At 35.2% G+C, this 18820-nt stretch overlaps 2 protein-coding genes across 5 annotated transcripts in view; both read right to left on the bottom strand.

Annotated features, from left to right (window-relative positions):
• Positions 1-2240, bottom strand: part of LOC107586404 (amino-terminal enhancer of split-like) — a 30987-nt gene extending 28747 nt beyond the window's left edge. For both annotated transcript variants that reach the window (XM_016273756.1, XM_016273755.1), the window contains exon 1: positions 1777-2240. In XM_016273756.1, coding sequence (XP_016129242.1) covers positions 1777-1803 — 27 coding nt within the window. In that variant the 5' untranslated portion in view covers positions 1804-2240. The remainder of the gene's footprint in view (positions 1-1776) is intronic.
• A 2726-nt stretch (positions 2241-4966) lies between these two features.
• Positions 4967-18820, bottom strand: part of LOC107586405 (guanine nucleotide-binding protein subunit alpha-11-like) — a 41885-nt gene continuing 28031 nt past the window's right edge. The window contains exons 2-8 of one of the 3 annotated variants that reach the window (XM_016273757.1): positions 16757-16941; positions 16224-16378; positions 14353-14481; positions 13884-14012; positions 7498-7627; positions 6287-6440; positions 4967-6153 (exon numbers count right to left, since the gene is read on the bottom strand). In XM_016273757.1, the coding sequence (XP_016129243.1) occupies positions 5963-6153; positions 6287-6440; positions 7498-7627; positions 13884-14012; positions 14353-14481; positions 16224-16378; positions 16757-16941 (1073 nt within the window). In that variant the 3' untranslated portion in view covers positions 4967-5962. The remainder of the gene's footprint in view (positions 6154-6286; positions 6441-7497; positions 7628-13883; positions 14013-14352; positions 14482-16223; positions 16379-16756; positions 16942-18820) is intronic. The other 2 variants (XM_016273759.1, XM_016273758.1) reach the window with 2 other exon arrangements.

Below are 18820 nucleotides of genomic sequence, written 5' to 3' on the forward strand. Positions count from 1 at the left end.
AGTTTATATCCTTAATACATGGGTCATACAAGAGTGAAGTGAAGAATGAAGTCAGACATACAAGAGTGTTCACAATACAAAAAATCTAGGTTAAAACGAGTTCTTAAAAAATCTACTCTTAATATTCACATTGCTTTCATATGAAAAACGTACAATTTTCAAGGATAATTTAAATGACGTGGCGTTTCCATCAATTAAAATGCAATACAATTTTTAACTATATTTTAAGGTAAATTAATTTTTTACAAGTCATGGGATGTATGAATAGCATTTTAAACATATTTTAGAATAAATTAAAATGACAAAAAAATTAGTGTCACATCATCACCCCACATGATGATCCAAGTTAAGTTATTCAGAAGGAAAAAAAAGTTTTTCAACAAACTGCTCCACCTCCAAAACAACTTTCCTTTCTATATGACATCAAGTCCACTTTACACAATCCAATCAAGTGTCACTACTTTTTTTCACTTACTATCTAGTTTCATAAAAAAAATATGGCATTTTTAGATGTAAAATGAGTTGTGGATGCCATTTATGTTGATTTTATGAAGGCCAATCGAATGTACAAATGAATTCTGTAAAGCAAACCAAATCATGTTGCTCAGTGGCATCTCATTCCCTTCTATTTCCCACCATACAGCATTAATCAATGGCGCTTAATCAAAATATCTGTCATATTAGCTCATTAATCAGCAACAGCCTGCAAGAAACTTACCATGAGATGAGTTATTGCATTCAAACCAGTCTAGAAATATAACAGTCTAAACCCCACTTTTAATCACTTACCCGGGTTAGTTAGGCTGATGAGGAAGCGACTTGCTATGTGTAACGCAATCCATAAATGAGTTCATAAGCAGTGATACAGACTCTCTCTATTTTGGCTAAAACAGTGTTTCTCAAGCCTGGTCCTGGGCGCCCCCCAGCACTGCACATTTTGTGTGTCTCCCTAATCAAACACACCTGATTCAACTCATTAGCGCAATAAAAGAAACTCCAGGACCTGAAATGGGTGTCAGATAAGGGAGACATACAAAATGTGCAGTGTTGGGGGGCACTCAGGACCAGGGTTGAGAAACACTGGGCTAAAAACTCAAGGTAGTGCGCAACACACACCTCTTGATTCGCTGCAGGGAAAACATCTTGCACAATGCAAATGCATGTCATTACAGATTTACACCTTGGGTTTTTGGCAAAAGTCTTGCTGTTCTTATAAAAAAAAAAATCAGCTTGTATTCTTCTAAAAGTGTGATTGTAGTGTTAGTTAACATGAATTTTGGCACTCCATTGGCAAAATGATGAAAGTCCATCAGAAAATATTAATAGAACCTGAGAGATGTCAACATAAACATGAATTTGGCACTTACATCTCATAATTTCATGCCTTGTTGCAAAGTACAGGGTAATAAACAACTATAAACGTTTAGTAAAATAATGCACCAGAATTAGGAGTTTCTGGGACTGAAGTTGCATATATTAATACACAATTCGCCAACTGTTAAATGCCACAGCCGCACAACATCTACATTGTTTTCATTTGCAAACACAGGCATCCACTGCCAAATCACACATTAGTGGATTTTAAGGTAACCCCCACCCCACCGTGTGGTTCAGAAACAAAAAAGGGTGATGCAATAAAATGTATGATAAATATTTAATCTTCGCGATAAGTTTTAGCATACACACACTTGCAAGGATGCCTCTCCTGCCAATGCTAAGCTCAAGCCAGCTAACAACATCAACACAGCGCCAACAAACCGCTCGATTTTCACTCACCGAGTGCCTGGATTGTGGAAACATCATGTCAGTTTTGGTCTTCGGGGTCTTGCCTTCTCCTCCTCAAAAAACAAGGAAGCAGTTTGCTCAGCAGACGGTTATATTTGTGTGTGTTTTCTTTGTTTCGTCGCTAGCTGAAGCTCCTGTACTAGCTACAGGCAGCTCGCGCCGCTGCTATGGCAATAAAGCAGCCTGATGTGTGCCGCACTGAGCGCGCTCTTTAACACGCATTCGGCGTGGAAAAATTATCCGTAGATGATTTGCTGGATTCTGTCGGATTGATATGGTGTCTTTCCTGTCCCTTTTCCACGTTGGGAATGAGCTCAGATAAGGGCTGGCGTATCTCTCCTCCCTGGTTGGAGGAAATCGAGTGGCTGTGCAAGAGACGAAGTGGAGTTTGGGAGCTGATGGCTGCTGCTGCTGTTTTTCTTTCGTTTTTTTCTGTATGTATGCATGTATATAAAAATATATACTTACGCTAATGATTAGATTATAATTACACTAATAAATATTAATTTAGATAAAATATTTTGAATATACATCAAACCAGCACCAGCAAACAGAATATATATATATAGTGTTTCCCATTCATTAATTAGACTGTGGTGGCCTGCCACAGTTTCATAATAAACCGAAGATATATTTATACTTCTCATATAACATAAAAGTTCTTTAACGTGGTGGTTCACGCCATTGCTTTGGCAAGTATCCGTCAAACGAATTAAAAACGAAAGCGTAATATGACTTATCAAGTCTGTTTGCGCTGCTTGTTTCAAAGTGAAGCGCACGCGATCAGCTCGTGATCCGGTGCTGACCCATAAGCGCCACCTGCTGTCAGAGAGTGAATATGCGTTCTCATTCAGCCTGCCTGTTTCAGTTTCATGCAGGGTTTATCTTTATATCTTTGTTTGTATCGTGATTAAAATGCAGTGACTGGTTCTAATTTCAAATTGCTTTTTTTAATTAAACATGTTTAGTTGTTGGTGTAGTAGCAACTGCCCGTTTTTTGGCAGTTTCAAGGAAAAACAGTTTCATGGCAAGGAAAAATATTTATGGCCGGTACATTTTCTCCAGCCACTGGCAGATGTGAAAGTTAGTTTTAGGCCCTGCTTGCAAGTGTAGAAATTAGGTCAAAAGTATCATTTAAAGTAGAATCATTTAAAAATCATATAAAAAATAATTTATATTTATTTCACAGTGCAATTGTTTTACAATATATGATATTACTGTCATAGGAATCATAATATAAAATTATTATTATTATTTTATTCTAATTTGGTTGGCTTCCAAATTCACCAGTGAGACTGATACACTATATCACAACTAAAAAGAGGGTTGAGTCCCCTTTAAATTTCAAGAACAACTACATTCACCAGCTTTCTTCTTTTACTTTGCACACTGAACCTGTGTTAGAGCTCTTAATTTTGAACTCTCAAAGTGCACCAGATTTATGAATTTAACTTTAAAATGTACACAATTCTCTTACGGGGGGGCCATGTCCCCGGACCCCCCTAGAGGGATCGAGGACCACCCACCACAGTCTCACAAAATCCTGTGGGAAACACTACAGAGGCTGTTTGTTTAGAGCACAAGGCTCGCTATATATATATAATACAAATGTATATGTAAAATACATAAAATAATTCATTTTATTTTTGTTCTATCATCTAAAATTACGTTATATATGTATTCATAAATTTCTCGTAATATCATTTAGAAATACAATTATATAAAATATTTTATATAGAAAAATATAAAATATTATAAAAATCTATTTGCATAAATATAATTTTTATAAAATATTTTAATTTCTAATAAATTTAAAACAGCACCAGCAAACAGCTTGAATATACATATATTTGTATATGTTTAATTAAATTACCTATATATTATTTTTTTTTAGATAATTTTAAAGATATTTTTAATATCTACAATTTTATTTGTTTTTGATGTACATAAATATTAACATTAAATAATTGTAATATGTAACTATCAAACGGCACCAACAAACAGCTAAAATATGATTTAATCTATCTATATATTCAAACATTTAAATAATGTGATATAAATATATGCATCAATAGAAATTACTTAAAGGGGTCATATGATGCGATTTAATTTTTTCCTTTCTCTTTGGAGTGTTACAAGCTCTTGGTGCATAAAGAAGATCTGTAAAGTTGCAAAGACTAAAGTCTCAAATCCAAAGAGATATTCTTTATAAAAGTTAAGTGTCAACCACGCCTACCTAAAACGGCTCGTTCTAACACGCCCCCACATATGTCTGATCGGATTATTCTGCAATGATTTTTGAAATATTTACTTCACCTTTGTGATGTTCAAATAAAACCTCAAAATCAAATATAGCATACAGCCATCTAATAAATATGCTGAAATTAGATTTAATTACACCTTTGTTGCTGAAGTTACATTATATTTATACAAGATCGCTGTGCTGTGTGAAACATTGTCATGTATTATCATTATGACTGCAGGGACTCTTAATGTAGATGATGTTTCACCAGGAAGACCATCTACCTTATTCATCGTTCTTGTAATAAAAGGCATAAATAAAAGCGCAACACAGACACAAACATATAGGAACAAATTTTATTCCAATTTAAAATTGATTTTTTTTTAAAAGGAGAAGGCTATGAAAGTCATTTTCATGTATGAATGAGGTTCAGGCAAAAGTGGTTGAAATGAAACATACAAAAAGAGAAATATGTCTAAAATACTGTAAATGAGCAATAATTAAGCCCCTTGTCAGCAGGGTTTCGCGGATCGGATTATTCTGCAATGATTTTTGAAATATTTACTTCACCTTTGTGATGTTCAAATAAAACCTCAAAATCAAATATAGCATACAGCCATCTAATAAATATGCTGAAATTAAATTTAATTACACCTTTGTTGCTGAAGTTACATTATATTTATACAAGATCTCTGTGCTGTGTGAAATATTGTCATGTATTATCATTATGACTGCAGGGACTCTTAATGTAGATGATGTTTCACCAGGAAGACCATCTACCTTATTCATCGTTCTTGTAATAAAAGGCATAAATAAAAGCGCAACACAGACGCAAACATATAGGAACAAATTTTATTCCAATTTAAAATTGATTTTTTTTTTTAAAAGGAGAAGGCTATGAAAGTCATTTTCATGTATGAATGAGGTTCAGGCAAAAGTGGTTGAAAAGTCCGACTAATTACATATCTGGTCCATAAATTACATAAATAAAAAAACTATATCGATTTCACCATATATAGCATTTTTGCGCTGAGTCCCAAGTGAGTTTACGAACATTTACATCACTGGATATTCATATCTCATAGGAAAGGCGTTTATTTGATTCCTTCGGTCAAAGATTCAAAACTGATGTAACGAAGCATGTAAACAAAGCACAATCTTTCGGTAATTATCTTTGAATATTAGTTGGATCTCTTTAATTATACTGATTAAAAACCCAATACTGGCAAACATCAGACTGGAGGAAACAGTTTGCCGCCTGAATGATAATTTGTGGATACAGAAGTGAACTGGGTGTTTTCAGAAACAATTTCGGGAACTGAACGTTGGGGAAAAAAATAAAAAACTGGTGGCTTTCATTACTCATTTTATCGGTCACTTATTACAAAAAAAGTCACATGGTGCACCATCTCTTCTCCAAGTACTCCAGTAGTGATGGGGAAATCTCTATACTTCACTCCTAAAATAATATTAAATCAAATCACCTCCACCTCTAGTGTTATAGCATGTGATTGCACAACTAACACCTGGTTAAATTCAGTGATGCAAGGTGAAGTCCTTCAAGAATGTCGCCCACTCTTCGTTTCGGACGTGTTGCGTCTCCACCGAGTGTTTCCATTAAATTCGTACCTCAGTTTCAATCAGGTAGAGCCCACCTACAGAGCAAACGAATGCTCTTCGTCATTAGGCACCGGTTTAACAGCCCAGCCTTCGTGTTTGAGGAAGATTGGACGATAAAGCTATCAGCTGGAGGGTTCGACACTCAGGAAGAGAGGAAAGAACAGGCAAAGAAAAGGACTATGAGAAGATCCAGTGCCTAATGGGTGTGAAGGTGTGTCCGAACGGTTCACGTGCATGTGTTTCTGCGTGTGAGGTGTGTAGTGCTTTCGGCCATGTGTGGGGCTGCAGGTGTCTCGCTCACGTTCCGTCTCTCTCTCACACTAAGTTGTACTCTTTGAGGTTGTGCTGCAGGATGGTGTCCTTGACCGCCGCGAAGACGAAGCGGATGTTTTCGGTGTCTGTGGCACAGGTGAAGTGCGAGTAGATGATCTTGTCACTGTCTGGGTTCAGGTCCACAAACATCTTCAGGATGAACTCGCGGCCCGCCTGGGCGTCCCTCTGCGGACCTGTGAGTCAGTAAATGAGATAAGCATTGATTTTGAAGACAAAACGGGCTATGGAAGTGTATTTGGAAGTGGTTGCAGTTCACAAGTCTAACACATGGTGTCAGTGTAGGCTTCATTGTGAAAAGACTGTTACCATCAAATTCAGGGAAATAGTCCACCAGGTGAGAGTACATGATCTTCTCCTCCAGAAGGTCCTTCTTGTTCAGGAACAGAATGACTGAAGAGTTCTGGAACCAGGGGTAGGTGATGATTGTGCGAAACAGCGCTTTGCTTTCCTCCATGCGATTCTGCAGAATTCAGAAACAAAAATACAACAATGAAAGGAGTGGCCCAGCTTCAACTTTTGCATCACTAACTGCGGCTAATGCAAATCTAGCTGATGAACCTCAATGACTGAGGAATGTATTTCCAAATATACTCTATTATACTCCTATTATATTACTCTATAATACACAATTTATAAAATAAAAATGCTATAATACTAATAATTAGAAATTAAATATTTAAATGAATAATGTCAAATTTTTACACATTATAAAATAAATAAATTACCTAATACTAATAATTAATAAATACATTTAAAATGTACGAATACATTACAAAAATCTATAAAATACAAAAAAAAACTGAAAAAAATTAAAATGTATAAATATATAATAATGTAACAATTAAAAAAATTAATTTTAAGATATTTCTACATTATAAAAACTACTAAAATAACATACATTCATATTAAATATGAATAATTCAAAATTATATAAAACAAAGTATATACATTAATGAATTCCTTTGATATATACATAAATATAAAATGACTAATACTAGTAATATTAATACTAATAAATAAAAATGTATAAATATAATTAAACATTAAAATAGTTTGTCATTGCACAATTTTTATAATGCATAAAAACATTCAAATTAATATGTAATAACTAAAAAAAACTATATTACTAATATTGATTATAATAACTATTTTAAAATGTATAAATATAATGTAACAATTGAAAATAATGAAATTTATAAGTGTTCATTATTCATTTGAATATTTATACATTATAAAAACACCACATCACATCAATATTAAATAATTCATATATAAAACAAATGATATACATTAATGAATTCTTATTTTGATATATACATTATAAAATATATAAAATTACTAATTGTACTAATTAAATTGTATAAATAATTAAACATAAAAAATGTGTAAGTGTACATATTAATTTGAATGTTTTTATACATTACAAAAACTATGCAATAACTAAAAAAAACTATAATACTAATATTAATTATAATAAATAAATAAATACAAAACGCGATTTAAAAAAATAAAATCACCTCATTGTCAGATTCCACAAGGACCTGGTCATATTCGCTCAAGGCAACCAGGAACATGATAGACGTGACGTTCTCAAAGCAATGGATCCACTTCCTGCGCTCTGATCTTTGCCCTCCCACATCCACCATCCTGAGACAAAGGTGGCAAAATAGGAGTACACATAAAAAGAATGGTTTGATGATTATGATGACAATGAAAAAGGCTATGCCAGTGGTGCTTATTCATAAAACCAAGTTATGCCAACATTTGGCTTTTGAGAAAAGCCAATTCAGAAAGAGGTTTGCAGTTTTTTGTTTTTTTTAAATCAAATTAAATCTAGAGGCCCTGCAATTATGCCACCAAAAATAAATGGGTCCGTAAGGATGGAAACCACTTGTCATACAAAATTAGATGCATCTCAAAAATCACATGTCTGTTATCATTATATTAACATTTTGGCAGGAAAATCATGAGGTTAATTGCATTACATCTGGAATTCATTCTCACAAACATGCACAAATTAAGTTGTGACTGTGTGGTTTCCAGGTATCAACTGTTTGGATAATAAAACTCCGACTTGTGAGTTTCTAAGGTGAACTGAACAGGACCAGCTCAAAACATGACAGCAGAGGTTAAACCTTCCCAATTTAATTCAAAGAATTTCAGAAGTATCGAAACATTACAATAAGCACGTAATTATGATTTCATCATGCCGCTGGAGAGTTTGAGGTCGGGAGAACAGATCTACTGTCAAGTATGGAGCCGGTCATCTTCAGTTCTGGTAAAATTATGGCGACATTGGAAGCAGTGAATTTCACAAAGGAAGCAAAACTAACACACAAACATTTATAAAATGCACCACAAACAAAAAGAGAACAGTAGAGTTTCAGATGTACGCTGGGATTAGTAACATCTATACAAAGACAATGAAAAAACAGACAGGACGGACGGGGTGAAAGAGCGAGGAAAAAGCGTGTTCACAGACTTTGCCACTGTATTAGTAAAGCCCTGGGACAGATGGAAAAACAGATAGTAATCCTAAGGTGCATCGGGGCCGACCAAAACAAAAAATGTTTTAATACATGCTTCTTCACAACAAAGCAAAATTGAAGATGAACTAAACATTTAGTCATTTATCAGACGCTTTTATCCAAAGCGACTTACTACATTCCTGGGCCTTGTTGTATCATGAACAAAAATTTATATGACGACAGTGATGGTAGTTATTTATTTATTTTCATTTGGAAAACCTCATTGAACAAAAAGTTTCTTCATCGAGGGGCTCTGCTGGCCTTATAGATTTGTAGAAAATTCACTTTTTAAATACTTTTCAAGCTAGTTTGATAAGTAACATTATCTAATGGCAAATACATATTTAACATAAATCATTTGTTCTGCAAGTCGTACGCATTCCCACCACATTTTTTTATTAAATGGCCGACTCCTTTGTCTAACTAAAGTGAATTTCATAGCTAGCATTTTATGAATACTACCAAGTACATGCAATTAAATAATATTTTCACACTTCTGCATCATTCGACAATTGGAGCTTGATGACAAAAAAAATGACAAAAGTATTAACTGATATTTAATGTGATTTTTCGGCTTTTGCCATACGTCAAGCCTCAAGCATACACCACGTTTCATCTCAAACAAGTAACACTTTTAGCACTTTTTTTGAAAAACAACAAAAACTTTATTTGGAGAAAAACTGTTTGGTGTGACGTAAATAATGCCACATTTCTTAATAAACTGGGGGCTGTTTCATAAAATACACTAAAGAAAAGCAGGGATTAAAGTCCAATACCTAACAAATCAATCGGGGCTAAAGCGGTTCCATAAATGACTATTTAAGTTCACGCAATCTCACTAATTTGATTCAGGTTCAATGAGTGAAGCTAATTTGATGTGCACGCTTATTCTTAAGCAGCCCTTACTATCGATCATGGATCAAATTGATCCACCATGGCAAACAGCGAATATATTTGTGCTGTTTAATGCATTTGAGACGTTGTGTTTTCCTCAGTGCATAACTGACACGTCACAGTTATATTCTTCATCTGTAAATGTTATAAAGTCATTTAAATATATCAATTTTGCTGTCAGGAGTGGGCGAGGCTTATGCTAGTGAACGATCACTACTGCGCGCATGTGCGCTAAACAGACGGAGCGCAATAAATTTGAGTTAAATATACATTTTGGTCAAATATTTGTTGTTGGACATTAAATGTGACATGCAGAATTTTAAACCTACATAAGTGTATTAAGTGCAGTAACTGTAAATCAAATGTAAGCTAGCTAATACAGCCCTAATTACTAGCTCAAGTAATCCACTTTTCAGTTAAAATATAGTTTGTTTTCTATTATTTATTTTCATTTTTAATTTAGTGATTTTAACTTTTATTTAGTGTTTTTAATGCTTTAAATCTTGGGCAAAATACATTAAATACAGTCGGTAGTAGCCTATATTTTTATTTATTTTATTTAAGTTGCATTTTCTGTATACTTTTATTTTTGGACTGATAAAGTCAAATAATTGTATGTGAGAGAGTCAGCGGTAATATCAATGCATTCCTATTGGTCAGTGTTAGAGGAACCTGACCAATTAGCCTGACCGTTAGCCTGCTCCGGACCAGGTTAGTTTCCTAGCAGAAGTTGCCAGAGTGAGCCATGGTAAATTTGCTTTATGAAACCAAATCAAGTGACAATAAGTCAGACTAACTGAAATAAGCCTGGCTTATTTGGTAAACTTGTTTTATGAAACAGCCCCCTGGTCATTATCACAATAAATATTAAAATTATTTTATTTTTTAATTTCTTTGTTATTTATATTATCATGATTTTAAACATGTCAAACTTCCTCTGCAGAGCATTGGTACATTTTAAGATTGAAGTTTTAAAATGATAAATATTGAAGATTGATAAATATCAAATCAAGAAATAGGAAATAAAGGCCTGGTATTTAAAAATAAATAAATACATAAATAAATATATAATAATATTTTATTATTATATAATATTTTATAATTAGTGGATTTTTATTTTTATATATCTCTTTCATTTTAATTTAGCAAATGTAGTAGTTTTGGTAATTTTGTAGCATGTCATTTTTCTTAATTTTTTTAACATCTATAGTTTTATAGATTTACATCAATTTAAAGGAAAATTTTGGAAAGAAAAACTTGGCAACTAGGTGAAATAAATTTTTTTGAATTATTATTATTATTATTATTATATCAAGTAAAGACGCTTTTTTCATATTTTTAGTTTTAATTATATTTACCCTGCCTACAGTTGAAGAAACACCCACATGTAACTGTATTTTACAGGAAAGTGAGCCAAATAGTACAGTCACATGCGTTATATGTTGCATTAAAGCAGGTGAATGACCAAATTGTTTTTTGTTTCACTCTTAATGCAAACAGACAGAAAATGAAAGTGCATTAAAAGAATATGCTCAGCATAGTCAGCAGTCAGGTAATGCTCACTGCTCCTAAAATTAATGGAAATGTACGAAGACAAACTCACTGGAGATTCCAGCTAAAACAGAAGGGAATAATCGGAGGAATTCTCAGCTGTGCTATTTTTTTTTCCCTATCACACCTGCACTCGTGCTCGGTGAGGGAAAACATAAGAGAAGGGTTTTATTTTATGTAGGCAACACAGTCTCACTAGCTCAGTCTCTAGTGGCCAGGCGTAAAGCTTTGATAAATGGACTCCTTCAGGAGCTACAACCTAAAATAAAGCCTCTTCAGCCAGCCTCCGTTCTTGCAGGAGGTACAGCTGACCTACTTACTAGGATAAGCTCTCTTACTCTGGAGGACGAGGAGCCGGAGAGGAAGACAACTCAACCTTGTTACAGAATGTTTAAATGGCTGGGCTTGAGGAGTTTAGTGTGTAACCATGTAGGTTACTTAACCAAAACACCTGTATTTCGTAACATCGCCTACAGGTTATCCGCATTCAGTAGTAGCAGTCACCTGAAATCAAATGTGTTCTACCTTGACATTTACCTGGAATGTGACCCAGTCACCTTCCAGAGTAGTTTGAAAGTGTTTGTTTGTTTTAAATGCAATAAACATTTGCAAAAATATTATTTGTGCACGTCAAGTGCGGATCAAGAGGGAACCTTATTGTAAGCGAAGTTATTTCTGGTGCCAGCGTGCGTAGGAGGGGTTGGACACACTGGCTTCCAATCGATTTGCGGGCTTTTGTGATCACCTCTCTTCAGAGGCTTTCTCTCTCATCTCGGCTCTAAACAGGGGGGTTGTGGAGGGCTTCTCATTGCCGCATCACCTGCCGGAGCCGTGGTTTGTAACCGTTCCCCCTTCAAGGGCCTGAGCTCAAACTCCTTCCTGTGTGGTAATGTTCTCTTGTGTGCAATGGATTCTACTTTAAGGCCTTGAGTTGCAATGTTTAAAAGGTAAAACTGTGTCTGGTGCTGAGTACTGTTAAAGAACTCGGACTGGTTTTATACGGATTTTGTAGTATGGACAATTTTTTTTAATGGCATTACAAATCCTACTAAGGCCATTGCAATTTCTCATTATGCAAATAATAACCATGATTGCAATCTTTATTAAAGAAAGCTTGGCAAATTTGCAGATACTTTCACCAAAGAAAACACTGCTAGCATTCAAAAAATATCAAGTGAAACAAAAGCAAACCAAAACAAAAAAGAGCATTTAAAATAAAACATTATTTAGAGAGAGTTTTGTCCTGCAAAAAACTGCTTAATATATTTAAATAAACATTAAAAGGGAAAAAAAGGCAAAAAAGAAAAGAAAAGCGCAAATCAAATGAAAAGACAATCAAAAAAATGCAAAAAGGCAAAAAAGAAAATGCACATCAAGTGAAAAGACAAACAAAAAAATTTTATCAAAATTAAAAAGAGAATTTAAAAAAAAATGAGACTTCATATCACCGTCTGCTTTTTAAAATTTGATTGCTTAATATTAGGCCTGTCGCAATAATCAATATATCGACTTATCGCGCAATATATGTACATGACCGCAATAATTTTTGGTGACGCAATATATCGCCCATTATATTTACTTAAAAATTAATGTCACCATGTTTTGTACATTCCACTTGCGCATGTGTCTTTTGCAGCTTCTCGTACATAACGTGGTGTAGTCATGAGGTGCTGCTAGTACAAATTTAAAAAATGCTTCTACAAAAAAAAGTTTCATCTGCAGATACGGCCTTGCTTATGGATCTGTGCCTTTGTGCATACGGACATCTGACTGCTAAGTAGTGATTGTGTTTTTCAGCAATAGTGTGCACCCTTAATTTACTGAGAAAAGAAGGTCTGGGAAAAATTCGCATACAAGTTCTTTGTGCATTTTTCTTTTTTTCTACTTGTTACTTTGCACTTTTTGTTAGAAAATGTTTATTTACTATTTATTCAGATTTTTTAAGGTATCTAATATTTTGATACTTAATTTCCATTATCTAAATATTCTTAAAAATGTAAAGTTTGTTGTCATTTGGAAGTGTGTAGGCCTTCTTGCATTATTATGCTGTTACATTATGATTATATATTCAGTGGCATAAAATGGTCTTTAAAATGACAATAATATCGCTTATTGCAATTATTTCTGCCGCAATATATCGCACAACAAAAAGTTGTTATCGTGACAGGCCTACTTATTACTGCTTAATGTATTTAAATGAATATATTTTAAATTCAAAACAAAACCAAAAGCGAAAGGCAAAGGCAAACCAAAACACAAAGCAATATAGTTCTAATGCATAAAAACTGTGTTGCTATCACTCCCAAGAACTTGGTTCTGGTTAGAACATGGATGAACCCTTATGTCTCCAATCATACTTCAATCCCCTGAATTTCATACGCATAAATAACGATAAAGACAAAAAAAAAAAAATGGATGAATGTTAATGAAGTTAATGATGCAAAGAGGTTAATGACTAAGAAGGACATTAACAGCCAGTAACGTCTACTGCTTAATGTATTTAAATGAATATATTTTAAATTCAAAACAAAACCAAAAGCGAAAGGCAAAGGCAAACCAAAACACAAAGCAATATAGTTCTAATGCATAAAAACTGTGTTGCTATCACTCCCAAGAACTTGGTTCTGGTTAGAACATGGATGAACCCTTATGTCTCCAATCATACTTCAATCCCCTGAATTTCATACGCATAAATAACGATAAAGACAAAAAAAAAATGGATGAATGTTAATGAAGTTAATGATGCAAAGAGGTTAATGACTAAGAAGGACATTAACAGCCAGTAACGTCACAGAAATGTCGATAAACTTATCGAACCTTGTTCGTTCAACTGGCCGAAGTGGACCAGATCAACGCACTGATTCGCAAAATGTTACAAACATGAAGACATTAAAACTGGTGGAGGAGTCCTCTCCGACATTATGGTCTACCTGAAAATGATGCTTTGCAAGTCGAAGGGATATTCAATAATCCCTGTGGTAGGGATGCGAACCCTAAGCACGTCTTGCTGAGTCGGCAGATACGACGGGTCTGCGATACGGTCCAAATCACTTAGATAGCTAGAGACAAGGAGAGATGGAGAGAAAGGAAGAAGAAAGAATCAAGCATGGCAGCAGATCCCTTTAAGAGCCTGAGAGCTTTGGAAAAGCAGTGAGGGAACGCCACTCAGGATCCTGGGATGCAACCCCACAACCTTCTGCTTACTCCGCTGATGATCTCTACAGAGAGTTACCCCAAAACAACACTCTTTAAAAGTTGCAAAGAAACAACAATAGCAAAGGTTGAGCCCCGGGTGGGTGTGAGAATGCGATCAGGGAAGGCAGAAGTGCAGTTGCAGCAGCAGGTTAAAGGTCAGGAGACAGCGGCGGCAGTGAGGGTGTGCCATGGGATTGGCGATACCTGAAGATTATATTCTCCAGGTCAAAGGGATACTCTATGATGCCAGTAGTGGGCACTCGGACCCTCAGCACATCCTGCTGGCTGGGCACGTATCCCGGAGTCGATATACGCTCTAAATCGCTAAGGTAACTGTGGGATGAACCGGTGAGAAACAGAGGCATGTACATGTGTGTATATACACAACTATACAAGTAGACCCACACGGAAACTCAAATAAAATTAGCGAACTTTTCATATTTTCCAGGCAGTTTTGGAAAAACTGTAGAACGGATATAAATATGGTTTTAAAAAAAAAAGGTACATTAAAAGTATAAATATGTAAATATTCAAACCTAAAAACAAACATTTTGACTCATCCTCATTGTTTTAGACCCAATTTTTTCGTGGAACACAAAAGAAAATTTAGAGAATTTTTACGCTGCTCTTTTTCCCATTGAAACTTGTCGGGACTTGTTCGGTTACAAGCCACAGTGCGTCAACATTGAGTCAAACCTGGCACAACGCATTTTGACATGAGTGCAAATGAGATTTAAGGAGATTTTCAGACTTGCACTTTGTTTGCTTTTTCCGAAACAGGGATTAAAATGTTACAATAGGTGTGTTTGACTTTGGCTGCGGCTGGAATTCACCGAACGGTGAGGTTTGCCACTTACAGTTGAAGACGTTAAGTCAGACGCTTTCTGGTTCCCAAAGTAATGCTCGTGTGGTGTTTGCGTACTTTATTACATATGAAGTGTATTAGATGCAATATTTGACAAATACAGACATTTCAGACGTTTTTTTGTAGCAACAGAAAACTTTATTCAATACTTCATGCACTGAATAAAGACTAAAGTTGAAGCCTATATTATCTAAATACCAATAAAGTGGGGTCTAGGGGTGTGCCCGAAGCCAAATACTGCATTCTACAGAGCCCCTAAAGGGACATGGTGATGGAAAAGATATGTGATGGGAAGAAAAAATAGTTTCTATGCTTTTGTGTTGCCTCGCAATCACAGTATATAGTTGGGTAATTATATTGTACATCATTTGAAGCCATCAGGGAGCCATTATCAATATGTGGGCTATTGAAATCGCTTTTGAATGCGCGCTCGCTTTTTACTTTCACTTTCGCATTCTCGTTTACATGCACTCTGTGTATAGGGAGCGGCGGTACTGATTTCACAAGACAATATATTTGTCTATGATGCTCAGGAAAACATACACTACCATTTTTTTCTTTTCACAAAGTCACATGAGCAAAAATATGCCATAAAAGTAGCCCACTATAAGCTTTTATTGTATTCAAACAAAGCAGCGTAAACATTCTTTAAAATTTCTCCTTTTATTTAAAAAAAAATAAAAAATAAATTACACAAGTTTGGAACAAGACGAAGATATAAAACTTAAATTCTGAGGAAGTTTTGGTAAGAGCATAGATTCCGTGTGGGTGTAATGATAAGCAAAATTATGCCATTTTTCACAAAAAGGTGATTTTACTGTATTGCAAAGGCGCATTCACACCAAGGACAATAACTATGACAAACTATAACCATATGAGAATATGGAAGTCCACACCACAGCTATAAAAACACAAAGGAAAACACAGCCAATTATATTTATCCGACTTTCAAGGAGCTTTCACATTTAATGCAGCAGACGACAAAACTGCAGCACGCTTATAATAAACAATGTAATTGTCCATTGGTGTGGAGGCTAATATAGTTATTATGTTCTTGGTGTGAACAGGCCATAATACTGCATCTATACATCTATGACTTGTCACAAATATGCTTCTAACTGACCGCAAGAAGAGATGTAGCATTCGACAACTCAATTAAAACCAATAAAGTTAAAAGGAGCTAATGGCTAATGACAGCACACACACTTACTATTTAGTGGAGTCAGAGAGCTGGTACTCTCGCCTGCGGTCGTAGGCTTCCTGGATGCCTGGATCCGCCCAGAGCATCTTTATTGCACTGACATAGGGCTGGTCGAAGGAGCAAACCTTCTCCACGTCGACCTCTCGCACCAGCAGAGCGTTGTTCTATGGATAAAGACACATTACACAGTAAACAGCCCATTTTACGTCTTAATGGCTGTGTAATACTAATGACTTCCAGCGGGGTTTAGAACCAACTAGGTCACAAGTTGTCGAGTTAAAGTTTAAGGATCTTCTTTAGGAAATATTAACTGATTCTTCAAAACCAAAACATGAGAATAATTAACTGTAACCCTGCACTGAAGAAAGACAGCTGACCATGGTGTGACGGCAATAAAATTTACAAGCGAGGCTTGTAGTTCTTTTTATAGCCACGTTTATGGCCTATCTGGTTTTGATTTGCATCTCGACGTGCACTCTGGGCATCAAAGAGATGATTACAGTGCAGTGACGGCCAGGGATTGTTCAGCGTGCAGCAGTCACCTTGTTGTCTTCGTATTTGAACGGGATCTTGAGGTTCTCGGTGGCACGGATCATGGACTGCATGGAGGTGAAGATGTTCTGGTAGACCAGTTTGGTGAAGCCGCGCTTGTCCTCATCAGTGTAGCCTGTCCCGTGAATGATCCGCATCTGTTTGATGAACGTACTCTTGCCGCTCTCGCCCGTGCCTGAGGATGAGGATGACAAAACAACAACATTGGAACAGGGTTAGATCATATTTTGACTCCAGTTTCATATCAGCCTCTGGATTTTTAAGAGCACCAAGGATATCAAGATCTATCTGGAGCTTTTTTGTATTTGGCTCCAGTTTGGATCCAGCCTTTGGAAGGTTTTAAACGACGACAACAACATTTGCGAAGACTCCAGATGATGCCAACTTTATAAGGATAATAGTTTTGTATGTTGATTCATTCACAAGTTGTAACTGCTGCCTAACACGTTTGTTGTTTGCTTAATGGAACACACAATGTTAACTAACCACATAACATGTCCATATGAAAGTAATATACAGCTATAATATGCTTCAACACACTCAGCTCTGGCTGATAATGGAATACTTATTAATTGTAACATTAAAACAAGTATTTTCTGTTAAGCTGCTTTGAAACTATGCGTTTTGAAAAATCCTATACAATTTTGAAAATAAAATATATTATTAAGATTAAGATTATTAGACAACACTGGTATCATCATTTAATGGGCCAAAATATTAAGAAAAGAACTATGTATAATAATTTATTATATATAAATCCTTACTGTTCTTATGTTGTCAATATTTTGGACACTTTTTCTACACTGAAAATTTATGGTGAAAAATTTTTACTTTGTAATTAATAATCTGTTTTATTTACAACTTTGACAAATAAGTTTTTACAATTTTGTGCTGAAAAGCATCATGCTGTAATCTGTGATGGGTACCAAAATGTGATACATTTTAACTTGGTTTACAATAACCCTATATTGAAATAAATAAAAGTGTAGAAATCTTAAACAGAAAAGCCTTTTCCTTTTCTAAAAAGAGGAGATACAAACTTTTATATGTTTAAGTTCAAGATCTAATCATGCCGTTAATCATGTTAACACAATGTAAACGAATACAGCCGCACTTTAAAACAGAAATCCTATAAAGGAACGTCTCCCTGTGCATTTCTTAGGTGTAACAAGAGATGACTCAAGCCAGTAAAAATGTTTAAGCCATTGCCAAAGTTCAACAATACAACTTCCCTGGAAACTTGGGAGGTCTTGGACCGGCGGGAGGAAAAACAAGTCGAGTAACAGTTCCAGTTTTCAAAATGTATCATGTTCTGGACAATACAGTGCCAACAGTTAGGAAAGTCGTGCTTCGGTTGGGTGTGATAACCAGTCACACAGGTTTTATCTCGGTGTACATATGATTCCAGTATTGACATCCTTGACAACTCCCATTTATTTAAACAAACAAGAGAGACTTAATTCAAAACCATGATCGAAGGCCTATAAATCGTGAATGGCTACATAAGAACCCACCTTTCAGGCAAGGAAACATGGCGTAAATGTGCATATCAGCAGAATGACCCTTTTTTCTTTTTTGTAATTGAAAATGTCACAATACTGTGTTTCTTTTAGGGCTGTGCGATATGGAAAAAAAAAACGATCGCGATTTCTTTGATCAATTTTGCGATTTCGATTTATATCACGATTTTGACACACAGACATGCTTTACAGTCATTAATGCATTCAGTGTGAATTTGAAACATATTTCCAAAAGAAAACCAATTAGAGCTTTATCAAAAAGCTGTAACATGTCTCTAGAACAGACATAAGGCAAAATAATCACTAAGTAAAGGTGTAACAAAATGTCTCTAGAATAGACATATATGGCAGAAGAAAAAAAAAAATCCTGTGTCCAGGAATTTTTTTTTGCCATGCTTGGTCAGAGCTCTTTGTGGCGTTGCCTCAGATGTTGAACTAGATTTGTTGCGCCAAGTTCACACATACTCCATCTGCAGCGCGTATACAGTATGTGTATGCGGTGCAGAAGCAGCACGGACTCATTTTGCTTTCGCA

The sequence above is a fragment of the Sinocyclocheilus grahami genome, unplaced genomic scaffold (assembly GCF_001515645.1).
Source record: "Sinocyclocheilus grahami isolate Dianchi unplaced genomic scaffold, SAMN03320097.WGS_v1.1 scaffold81.1, whole genome shotgun sequence".
Taxonomy (NCBI): domain Eukaryota; kingdom Metazoa; phylum Chordata; class Actinopteri; order Cypriniformes; family Cyprinidae; genus Sinocyclocheilus; species Sinocyclocheilus grahami.